Source organism: Ictalurus punctatus, chromosome 12, assembly GCF_001660625.3.
Source record: "Ictalurus punctatus breed USDA103 chromosome 12, Coco_2.0, whole genome shotgun sequence".
Classification (NCBI taxonomy): domain Eukaryota; kingdom Metazoa; phylum Chordata; class Actinopteri; order Siluriformes; family Ictaluridae; genus Ictalurus; species Ictalurus punctatus.
Genome location: NC_030427.2, coordinates 28,866,842 through 28,879,468, shown reverse-complemented (window position 1 = coordinate 28,879,468; position 12,627 = coordinate 28,866,842). Strand labels below are relative to the sequence as shown.

At 39.5% G+C, this 12,627-nt stretch overlaps 1 protein-coding gene across 1 annotated transcript; it reads right to left on the bottom strand.

Annotated features, from left to right (window-relative positions):
* Window positions 1-4,461: 4,461 nt before the first annotated feature.
* On the bottom strand, window positions 4,462-9,265 carry polr3gla (RNA polymerase III subunit GL a). The gene is made up of 8 exons (XM_017480657.3): window positions 9,039-9,265; window positions 8,217-8,344; window positions 7,917-8,046; window positions 7,247-7,309; window positions 7,081-7,137; window positions 6,841-6,908; window positions 5,493-5,624; window positions 4,462-5,332 (listed from the first exon to the last, which is right to left on the bottom strand). Exons 2-8 carry the CDS (start codon window positions 8,337-8,339, stop codon window positions 5,246-5,248), a joined length of 660 nt encoding a protein of 219 aa, XP_017336146.1. The 5' UTR covers window positions 8,340-8,344; window positions 9,039-9,265; the 3' UTR covers window positions 4,462-5,245.
* Window positions 9,266-12,627: the final 3,362 nt, after the last annotated feature.

The following is a 12,627-nucleotide window of genomic DNA, read 5'->3' as shown; positions in this document are numbered from 1 at the left end:
TACATCCTCCATTTCACCCTTTTAACATCAATCCCTGATCTTATATCACCGGCATGTCCTTTCCCTGAACTCCTGCATCTGTTTTAAACCAATTTCTGCAAATCAGTATCAGATGAGTGGACTGAGATCTCTGTACAGGTCTCGGTTCCTCTCAGCGGTTCTCTATTTCTCGTACCTTTATAGTAGGTTACTGCAGTAGATCTTGTGTGGACTGATTTCTGAAAAGCAGCTTCATGATAATTAATATGTCTTGCAAACAATGCTGTAGCTGTAGATTTGAGTTTAGGCGCCTTACAGCACACGTGTGTCTTGCGTTATTGTGCCACCTATCGTCTGTAAGGCAGTGAGGTTAAAGGTGCACTAGGTAAGATTATGATTTTGTTTGTTTGTTTTGTTTAAGTTAGGTCTCTAATGGTTAGGTGAGTTCCGGCCCATGTTCACGAAGCTCCGCCCCCAGGATCGTTTCCAAGCCAGTTTTCTCAGCTTTACTTTCTTCACTGTGTCCACATCTCAGGCTGAAATCAGTAGGCGCACAGCGCAACCAGATAATTATCCTGTGAGCAAAAAAAACCCCCAAAAAAACAAACAACCCAAACATGCAGTGCTTCAAAAAAACTTAACAAAAAAGACATTATAATCAGAATAAATCCTGCCAGAGCTGTACTCTGATGGAGTAATTTATTACTGGTGAAGGGAATAAAGCTGGACGCAGAATTAGCAACTCGATAATTTGATAAACAAATGATTCAGATGATTAAAGGGTATCACATTTACTTTTGCTACTTTTACAAAATGATTTAAATTATTAGTGAGATAACTTACTATGTATGTTGAAGTGATCATTGTTGCGTGATCATTTCGCTAATCTTTAGGTAATCTCCTCTTACATCTGAGCAACGTTAGTTTGGCAACTTTCATGCTAAATTAGACAGAACACACACACACACACACCCCACCCCCATCCCCCACCCCGCCACCCCTATATACATTGTACATGGCCTGGCTGATCATCTACATTAAAAATGACAAGATGTGGTTTTACATTTCATCTTTTTTTTTTCCTTTATTATTTTGCTAATACAAGAACAGTTACAATACCTGGAACGTTTCCAGCTCTAATGTTGTACACAACTTTACTTCTATTAGCTGCAGTAGTGTAACAGTGTGTATATGTGCTGTGTTTGTCTGTGAATGTCATATATATATATATAGCCTCTTGTATCTGAGAGTGATATATTCTCTCAGGGTGATATGGAGCACACAAGAGAGTGGGTGATGTTTCGGTTTTTGTGGTACACTGTGTTCTTTAAACTCACCACAAAAACATTCTGCATACGTAGCTACACACACACACACACACACACACACACACACACACACACACACACACACACACACAGAGAGAGAGAGAGCTCAGCACTGCGAACAAAGGTCACGGTGCTATGTTTTGATATGTATGAGTATGAGCGCGTCACTCAGTTCATAAATAAGCTTTCAATGCTTGGACATTCATTGTGCAGACACAGCTGTCAATCAAATTTACTACACGCTAACGCACAATCTCTCTGGCTCCGTAGAACTACTTTAAAAGTCTTTATCATTTCGTAGTACTGCACTGCAACTACCAATGCCTCACAATAAAGTGCAGTGATTCATCCGTTCCTGTTGTTTACACGTTTCAGCACGCCCTTGCCAGCATCCAGGAATGCGTATCGCTTACACCATGCACGTTTGCACAGTGTGATATCCCTGATATATACAATAAATACAATCCTTCAAGAAAAAATCTCTAACGGTTTCCATCAACCCTCAGATATGGTTATATTGGTTTGCTTCAGCTTTATGAACGTTCGCATTAGGAATTTTCTGGGTTCACTATTAAATACCAGCATGTGTAGATGACTTTTATCAGAACAACACAAGAAAGGCCATCAGGAACCATCACCAGAGACACATTAAACCTCATTAGGAGCCACTAGACATCCCTAATGGTTTCTAATGGAGTGTTTGTTTCAGCAGGGATTGATATAACCTAGCAATGCTGAATGTTATGTAAGGAATGAACCACTTGAAGGAATGCACTTATGGGAAAATAATCAAGGACGTGGTGGTGTGATGTGAAGCGGTGTTACCGTCGCGTTACTACCCGAGGTTGATTATTTTCCAATAACTGCACATAAAGTGTTTTATTCCACTTATACAACATTAATGCCGTTTTTTTTCTCTCATTAATAAACAACTGTTGTTTTTATCAGTTTATTGTTACAGTACTTGAGAAACATCCAGGAAACAAGCTAGTTCTTATTTCACTTATGTTATAGCAGCTATGAACAGGCTTTCATCTCTTTTTCTCCCCTCAAACTCTTCCATCCTGAAGACTTTCCCGTGTCGGAAAACTTAAAGTTCCAGCTGTTTATCCTGACCGTTACAAAGTGCTGACACTGGAGACTCCTTCCATTGACATCTTATGGAAAACTTCACCGTAGCTGTATTGCCGATGACACACGTTTGTGTATTCGCAAATATTACGTTTATGTACCAGGGTTCAGGGTCAAAGGTCATAATGCACAGCTTCTTGCTATACATGTGTAGCTAGAGCTAATCCTGTGCGACTGTGACTATCAATAAAATGAGATCATAAACCTGATTCTTATGATCCGGGGGTTAAAGCTATACAATAAATACCGTACCGTTCTGGTGAAATGCTGTAAGTGGGAAGTTTTAAACATTGTTTTCACACACACACACACACACACACACACACACACACACACACACACACTGTGTGAAACGGGGAGTGTGTTGAAACAGTGTACACCTCCCCTCACACCTCAAGGTCAGTGCTGCTTCAGTCACGCTAAACATCGTGGGAGAAAAACTGATAAATTTCAGGAATCAAGTAAACGCTTCAAGCCCAGACACACACACACACACATTTTTTTTCCTCCTGAAGTGAACGGGAAATAAATGATAAACCAGGTTTAATGTATGGTCAGATTCTGGGGTCAAAGGTCATTTCCGACCGGATGCTTTGTGCAGTTACACATAGCGGTTATACACGTTCCTTCATGTTCTGTTTATCATATTAATTCATTAGGTTCTATTTCTTTCTTGCTAGAAAAATACACACACGTCACACTCACACCCCACCGCAGTTTAGATGCATATTCATGCGTTGTTGTTGTTGTTTATTTTACTTTGTGACATTATTGTTGTGTAGCAGTGTGTCATGTCCGTTAAGCAGTCAATGTTGTCCGGCACGCACAACACATATCCTCCTTGTGTTATCTGTACGAGCTCATTTTGAGTCATGCATTTTAGTTAATATCATTAAACGTACTGTACGTTATGTCGCTAGCATTTCGTCATGGAATAAAACGAGTCAGATGAGAGTGCCGAATCCCATCCATCCATCAACAATTTGGAAATGGCAATCGGCCTACAGTGCATGTATGTCTTTGGACTGGAGGAGGAAACCCCTGAAGCACAGGGAGAACATGCCAATTCCGGCACACCCAGGGCAGTGGTGGGATTTGAACCCCTGACCCCGCAGGTGCGAGGTAACAGTGCGAACCGTTAAACCACCGTGCGCCCCAGTGCAGAACTCTTTATCAGCAAAACAACTAAAAAAAAAACCCAAGTGGTTCTAGATCCCACAAACTAGAACCTCTAGACTAAGGCAAGGCGAAGAAAAGCAAACTCGACAGGAAAAAAAGCACTCACGGTGCAAATAAACACACACAATGTTCCACAACCGAGGAGCAAAACGTGGAACTTAAACAGAGAACTAATTGGGGAAACACCAAACAGATGAGCACAATCAAGGACGGAAATGGAGCAGACAACAAAAGAAAAAAAATGTGTGAGGGTGCCCTTTGGTGGTCTGGGGAGGAATTGTCCATGGTGGACATGACACATTTTGCTGTTATAAAGCGCATCGCACTCCCTGATTCGATCCCGAGCTCAGGTTACTGTCCGTGTGGAGTTTCTGCGCAGGAGTTCTCCCCGTATTCCTCTTGTTTTCTTTCTTCCGCTTTCCTGTGAGAAACCTCACAGCTAGGTGGACTGGCTAAAATAAAATCCCCCCGAGGTGTGAACGAGTTTGAGTGTGTGATGGAATGATCCACGGTGTATTCCCGTGTTTCCCCCAGTACTCCCAGGATAAACTACACGTTCACCGCGACCCTGATCAGGATAAAGCGCTTACTGAAGACGAAGAAATGATAAAACAATCAAACAACACAAAACAAAAACGAAAACAATCAAAAACTCGGTCTGCTTCAGCCGGTAATCAGGTTCTGGTGTCATTACACGACATCACTTCCTGTGTGGACTTTAAAAATAAATAAATAAATAAATAAATAAATAAAAGAAAGTGTACAGGTTTCCATTTTAAACGCTAAATACAAACTGAGAGAAGTGAACTCAATGAGAATAACCAGACGCTGAACTGAGACAGGGTATTATGTTCGCTACGTGCAAACCAAGAAACATTTTCATTCATAAACGCACTTAAAGTACATCATTGCTTACGATTGTCATATCACATTATTCCATCATGCCCTGATATCGCCCCGCCCACTTTATTGAGATAAATAAAGTTTGTTTAGCGCTTCAACTCACTTCACTTCTCACTAGACAGAACAGCTCTGCTTCTCTAGTAAATCCCGCCACCTGCTGGGCAACTTCATTATATTTACCTTCATGGTTTAACAGTTTAGCACATTTAACACTTTATCATCTCTTCACCAGCACGGTTTACAGTTAATTGTCTCAAACACATTCAGTGACATTATGATAATATCCCAAAATGCATTGCATTCTGGCGTATCCTTTTAAAAACAGCATAAATACCGGATAAAGCTGCTAATAAATGTAAACAGCAGCAATAAAATACCTGATATTTAAAATATATTCGAGTTCAAGTTGGGTTGTATGTCATTTGTACTCGCCTCTGATTCTCGGAACAGGAATTAGGTACATCTCGTTTATATGGATTTAACAAGAATTAGCATGCTAATTAGAGAGCAGGATGTTATGGAACAATGTGGGTTCTGCTTGCATTCCCACGCTACACGCGCCTCCTCTTCTCTGGGAAATCGGCGAGGGTGTGTTAGAAACAATACAGGGATGCAGTGAGAGTTTACATATGCCGTGACTCACATGTCTCTCTCACACACACACACACACTGTCCTTCCTCCAGCACACGAGGAATAAATAAAACAGTGTTTAAAATGGTGTTTTTCAGTAGGTGGCTTCATCTACATTGTCGTCACTGTCTCCTCCAAAATCCTCGCCGTTGTCAAAGTACGACATGATGTAGTCCGTCTCCTGAAACACACGGCGGAAACAGGGTCTGAGATCACACTCGAGTTCTCCATTCTGATTGGTCAGAAGGTGCTGATTCGTTTTACAATAACAAATGCAAACGTAGATTCTAATAGTAATCTACAGTGTCGATCATCTCAGAGTTCATCTCCGAACTTCTCACCTCTTCAAACTCTTCTTCATTGTAGTCCTCCGCGTCGTCAGGCTCTTCTTCTTCCTCTCCGGTCTTCTTCTGCTTCTTCTCCTCGTCCTCTTCCTCCTCGGACTGGTTCTCAGCCTCTTTCTTTTCCAGGTTCTGTTGAAAAGGTTAGCGTCGTATATGTTTGCCTGCCTGAATTCAGACATCTATTTGTCACACTGTCTGTCTGACTATCAATCCATGAAATGATCTGTCACCATCTACAGCCAGCCTCGGGATTTATTAGCTTTCATTTATTATTCTGTGAAATTTACTCCAGTTAATGATTCGATTTCTCACATAGTTTCGATGTCAGATCAAACGACTTAACCCAAAATAAATAATAAATAAATAAATAAATAACAAATTTAAAAAGAAAAAAAAATGTGCCATTTTTACTAAGGGTGCCAATCATTCTGGAGCTGTATCTGTTCATCAATCTGTCTTCTATCGTTATAGATAATAATAATAACAAAAATAAGATTGGGAAAAGACAGGACAAGATCATTTCAATGTCATCATATCATTATATAGTTATTACATCATCTGCATATGGAATCATTGGGGTGCCTTGGGAATCACGTTGGGAACCACTTGAGGAATCATTGGGGAGATTTGGGAATCACTTGGGGAATCATTGAGGTGATTTGGGAATTACTTGGGGAATCACTTTGGGAACCACTTGGGGAATCACTTGGGGAATCACTTGAGGACTCACTGGGGTGATTTGGGAAACACTTGGGGAATCACTTGAGAAATCATTAGGTTGATTTGCAAATCACTTGGGGAATCACTTAAGGAATCACTTTGGGAACCTCGTGGGGAATCACCTGAGGAATCAATGGGGTGATTCGGGAATCACTTAGGGAATCACTTGAGGAATCACTTGAATCATTTTATTGATTTGGGAATCACTTGAGAAATCACTTTGGGAATCACTTGAGGAATCATTGGGGTGATTTGGGAATCACTTGGGGAATCACTTAGGGGTTTGTGCTGTTGTAAGAAATTTACCTCTAAACAGGGGACACTGGAGACTCCGTCCATAAATGTAATTAAACATACAAAAAACTTCACTATATCAACAATTACACACGATTTTAACTTGTCTATGTGACGCGTCTGCTGCACAAGACCCTGTGTAAGCTGTTACTATAGAAACGATAAGGTATTAGAATACACATATTATTATAAACCTGTGATTTATCCTGCAGCTGGAACTACTTTCGGAGATATAATATATTATATATATATATATATATATATATATATATATATATATATATATATATATATATATATATATATATATATTTTTATTCCGATATTTTACCTCCAGTTTTTGTAAGACTTCTTTGGGCGCAGCAGGTTTAATTTTGCTCTTCACTACCGGTTTGGTCTCTGTGGACAGAAACAACAATGTGTGAGTGTGTGTTCAATAAAAAGACATATTTGGGGCTGAATCTGTAGTCACACTGTGCTGCGTCATGTGTAATGTGTTAAACGTAACATTACTAAACCATCATAGTGTTTATTAAACACGGCCTTTAATAACGTAGTAGTTAGCACTCACTGGCTTTGCGTGACTTCTGAACTTTGATGCAAAGCTCTTTAGGGAGTCGACTCCAGTCTGAAACACAATTACTCACAAACATAAATATTACTGCGCTTCACTACCATACCTTTTAAAAAGCAGATTTATAACACAGATTATCTAATGCCTGGAGTCTTTTGCTTACCTGGAGTCCATTCGCCACACTTGGCCTCTCCGCTCTGGTATTTATCCGAGTAACGAGCCACGTCTGTTGAAACAAAGAACCAGAAACAATGGACTTACGACCCAGCCATTGAGATCCCTGATGACTTGAGAAATGAGAAACAGTTTCCTATTGTGATTGGAAAGTTATACCCATACACGCTTCATTTACATGCAAACGACTAAAAAAAACCCAGCTACAGCTTCACCCACGTGTTTAGCATCACAACAGAAACGAGTGCAGGACAGAGTCCCATGTAAAAAAAAAAGAAAAAAACTTAAATTAAATCTTTACAAGTGACACTGGAGACTCCTTCCATAACCGCTAAGTAAATATCTCTTTACAGAAAACCTCCCCATATTAACGATTACATATGCTTTCAAATGTGTACGTTTTATGTTGTTACTATAGAAACGATACAGTATGAGAATGAGTATATTAATATAAACCTGCATTACTGTCAAGGCTGAAAACAAATCCTTCTGTCCAATCAAATTTGAGAATTCGACAGCGCCGTGGCCCACGATAAAAACACCACCTAACATTTTAGTGTACGTGTAATTATGTGTCTGTGCTACCGATGTTTTAACAATACTGGTTTCGCTAGCAGTCCTCCATTAGCTGTGTGTGTGTATCGTTACTGTCTCTCTACCTTTCCTGGGTGCAGATGGTTGGATGTGGAAGGGCAGGTTCTTGCTGGAGGCTCGGAGTTCCTGTTTCAGCGCGAGCATGTACTCCACCTCTTCCCCCGTCTGCAGAGGAACCGGCCTGAACTGCATGGGCTGAAAATGAACACGTGGACATGAGCAAATACACCAACTTCCTTCCTTTGTTGTTAAATAAATACCGTCCCCATGCAGAAAACTACTCCGGCCCATTATGGACGAGGGTACGAAGTTCACGGTGAGTATTTGTGCGAGGATTAATGCGTTGAAGTCAAACCCATGCGTACAGGGTAGAGTGGTGACGGTGCCTGAACGCCGGTGGGTAAAGCCTCTCCTCTGCCGAAACCCAGAGAGTCCACATTAAAGGTGAAGAGACTCCGGCCTCGGCCTCTTCCTCCTCTTCCTGACATGACGTCTACAGAATTAACAAACACAGCCATTTTAACCAACACCACCCTCCTCCTCACCAGGACCTGAACTCCAGACAGCAGTTCCAAAGAAACATACAATAACACCAAAAATAACTTGTATTACTATTATTATTCCATTTATAAGCCAGTATATTATATTAAACTATATTATTTGGTTTTGGATGAACTCAAATATGTATTTCTTTCTGTTTATCACACTGGGTTGAGAATTTATTTCTCCAGGTTTCTTAAAATATGTAGCGTTTATAATACCAGGCTTAAAAATAACTCAGGAAGTGATGTCAGCTGGTCATCCTCGCACACTTTTCACTTATTATATAATTATCAGTAAATCGGTGAATATAAACATCCTCATGATAAACCACATGACTCATATCAAGCACTGAAATATTATCAAGCAATCATAAGCATTATATTTATAGTAAGCCTATAACCTATTACAGACGTTCTTATTACATTACAACATGACATGACTTTATGTAAATAAATAATAATAATATAAAAGCATGTAAACATAAACAGTATATAATAACACATTTATAACAATGAATATATGCATGATATACATAATAACACAACTATATCATCTTTTAGCCAACGTTACATCTATAAAGCTGTGAGTTTTGACCTCTTGACATAAAACCATAGCGTATAAATGATTATTTTTAATGATCTTACCTCTGGTCGATGCTCAGCTCAACTCCTTCTGTTTAGGAATCTCAGTGCAAACCTGGTAATTAGCCTGCTAAGCTGACACTTTAGCTAACTCTCCGTCTATGATCGAATAAAAAAAAGCACAGCAGATATTGTGAAATAACTCGACAGTACTGTGTCCTCTGTCGACTAAACAGTTAAGGCGAAGTCTCTTATGAGCCACGTGGGCGATACCGAGTGTCTCACACCGAAGTCCACTTCCGCACCGGCAGGAAAGGGGGCGGAGCCGGAAGTCACGCGCCTCCGAGAGATGTAAACAACGCGCACGTGCTTTCCTCTGGCTAATGCAGGGGATTTAGGTGCTAAACAAACAAACAAACAAATAAATTAATGTTTTTCATCACATTTCATCATGTATTTTCAAACAAGGTTTTACTGTTGAAGTGTTTCCTCTGAAGCAGGGGGCGATTACTTTTTCACACAAGGTCAGTTGGTGTTGGATAGCTTGAAAATTATATATATATATATATATATATATATATATATATATATATATATATATATATATATATATATATATATATATAAGTGAAATAATGGTATTAAAGTATTAATGGAAATAAAGCATTTTATGAAATAATACTTTAAACAGTTACACTTCGTTTAAAGACATGAAACAATCCAGTGTGACAAAAACGCAAAAATGAAGGAAATCTGGAAGGGGCAAATACTTTTCTGTGGCACTGTAATTATAACCATGATTTCTTGAAAAATTATCTGATTTAAAAAAACTAAACAAAACAAAAACAAAACGAAAAACAAACAAACATAAAACCATAAATACTGTTTGGTTTTGGGGAGAAGTTTGAAACCCACATCATACACTGTGACTTAATTTAACCATCCAGCAGGGGGAGCAATTTACTTCCGTTTAGAGATGCAGCAAGAGTATGCGGACATTATTTGGACTATCTCCTTTCATTCTCATATAACATGTTCTCTCCATCTTGTTAGAGCTGGACATGAACGGGTGGATCACAACTCACTATTGAGGACAGACAGATAGACAGATAGACAGATAGATAGATAGATGGATAGATAGAGCAAAGCAAAAGACACTGATGCACTTGACAGAGTTAGACATTCAACACATATGAACTAATTACACAGATTGTAAAAGACAAAAAGGCAGATTTAAAGACAGAGAGAGAGAGAGAGATATGTGACAGCATACAGACAACGTTCATTAACATGAACATGAATTGTGGGAAACAAAAACAACTAAATTTGTTTCAGAAAATATTGCAGGCAATACAAACAAATGATAAATGCAGTTATTATAATAATATCATATTATTATAATATTATAATTGCAAATCAGGTGTATTGTCAGTCTACAGACTTTCAGCTGTTTGCGACAAACAAATCAAACAAAAGCAACTGAAATAGGGCCATCACAGTCACCTGACTTGAACCGCACAGGAAATCTCCGGTGGGATTTGAAGAAGGCAGAAACCCAACAACATTACTGAACTGGAGGCCATTGAACATGAGGACCGGGAGAAGATTCCTCAGGAATCTGCATCTCGTTTTCAGCAGCTCATAACAGCAAAAGTAAAAAAGTGTGCTTTACTAAGTACTAAAGAAGCTCACCATGAAGGGGTTGAATCATTTTGAGACTGGAGAAGTCATTATAAGTCGCATTTTCAGTTGAATTTGTTGAAACCACTTGAAGTATTCATTGTGTCAAACTATTTCAATTACTTTTGTTTGATTTGTGAAGCGCAAACAGCTAAAGTCTGAACATTTTGACAATAAACCTGATTTTCAATGGAGGTGAATAATTTCGATTGCAACTGTATATATATATACATATATATATATATATATATATATATATATATATATATATATATATATATATATATATATATATATATATATATATATGTGTGTGTGTGTGTGTGTGTGTGTGTATAATAATAAAGCCTGGCACCTATTCCAGGGCACAAGGTGGGTACAATCACACATTCGCACACTACGTACATGTCTTTCATTCGCACACTACGTACATGAAATGGGTGTACCCCGAGGAAGCCCCTGAAGCATGGGGAGAGCAAACGTGCTAACTGATAAGCCACCGTGCCCTCCTGTATACCACTAGCATTTTCTTAATGAGTAAAAAACCAGGAGAAAATGACCGTTATGACCGTATACATTACAGCACAGTGAGATGTATTTTTTCCGCATACCTCAGCATGTTAGGAAGTTGGGGTCAGAGAACAGGGTCAGCCATGATACAGCACCCTGGAGCAGAGAGGGTTAAGGGCCTTGCTCAAGGGCCCAACAGTGGCAGCTTGGCAGCGCTGGTGCTTGAACCCCCGACCTTCTGATCAATAACCCAGAGTCTTAACTGCCAAGCCACCACTGCTCACTGTTATGTTTATATCAGAAACAAAGTTAAAAAAATTTTCCCCTGAAAAAGTTGTATGCTTCACCATATAGCTTAGTCTTTCCCCATGATGCTTTGCGTTTTTGACGTTAATCTAACCTTGAGATGTGAGGCGAGGCGTGTTTGCTCGCAGGAGCCGAGTGTCAACATCGTTTCCCTACAGCTCACATGTGTTTGAGCTCTTCATCGAAGGTCAGTGAATAAGGAGGTTGAGATACTGAAATCTGTGTGTACTGAAACACACACACACACACACACACACACACACACACACACACACACACACTTTCTACTTTTGTCACATTCTTTTCCCCATTACACATTAGTGAGAAATGTGCTGGTTCTGTGTTATCTATAGAACATGCATATGGGCACGTAGTCAGGTGTCACACACACACACACACACACACACACACACACACATGTCCATTGCTGAGGGGAAAATGCTGCACATTACGTTGTTACAATCTGAAGATAAGGTGGAGAAAAGTAGGTCATCAGAAAAGAACATATGTGCAGGAGTAGAGTGGCTTTGTAGCACACACACACACACACACACACACACACACACACACACACACACACATACAAACACACCGTTTATAATTTTTGAAACTATTCAATTTAGTTGTAGCATAAACAAACCCACGTAACCCGAAAATGTTTTGTTTGGTATACTTGTCTACTAAAATGGAGAATTCCATATTAGGTGTCTAGCTCCGCCCACTTATTTGATTGACATTGTCTCTTACCCTTATTCAAGCAAAAATAATGCCTTAATATATTTCTCAATAGCCATGTTGAACTTCCAGTGACCAGTATGAGGGAGTGTGAGGGCGAGGACACCAAATTTAACACACCTGCTCCCCATTCACACCTGAGACCTTGTAACACTAACAAGTCACATGACACCGGGGAGGGAAAATGGCTAATTGGGCCCAATTTGGACATTTTCACTTAGGGGTGTACTCACTTTTGTTGGCAGCGGTTTAGACATTAATGGCTGTGTGTTGAGTTATTTTGAGGAGACAGCAAATTTACACTGTTACACAAGCTGTACACTCACTACTTTACATTGTAGCACAGTGTCATTTCTTCAGTGCTGTCACATGAAAAGATATCATCAAATATTTACAACAATGTGAGGGGTGCACTCAGTTT

Coding starts and splice junctions, on each gene's coding strand:
- polr3gla (XM_017480657.3), bottom strand. CDS start 8,339: ATGTCAGGAAGAGGAGGAAGAGGCCGAGGCCGGAGTCTCTTCACCTTT. Junction 5,625..6,840: donor AAGTCTTACAAAAACTGGAG/GTAAAATATCGG, acceptor CCTTTTCAACAG/AACCTGGAAAAGAAAGAGGC. Junction 5,333..5,492: donor ATGAAGAAGAGTTTGAAGAG/GTGAGAAGTTCG, acceptor CGTGTGTTTCAG/GAGACGGACTACATCATGTC.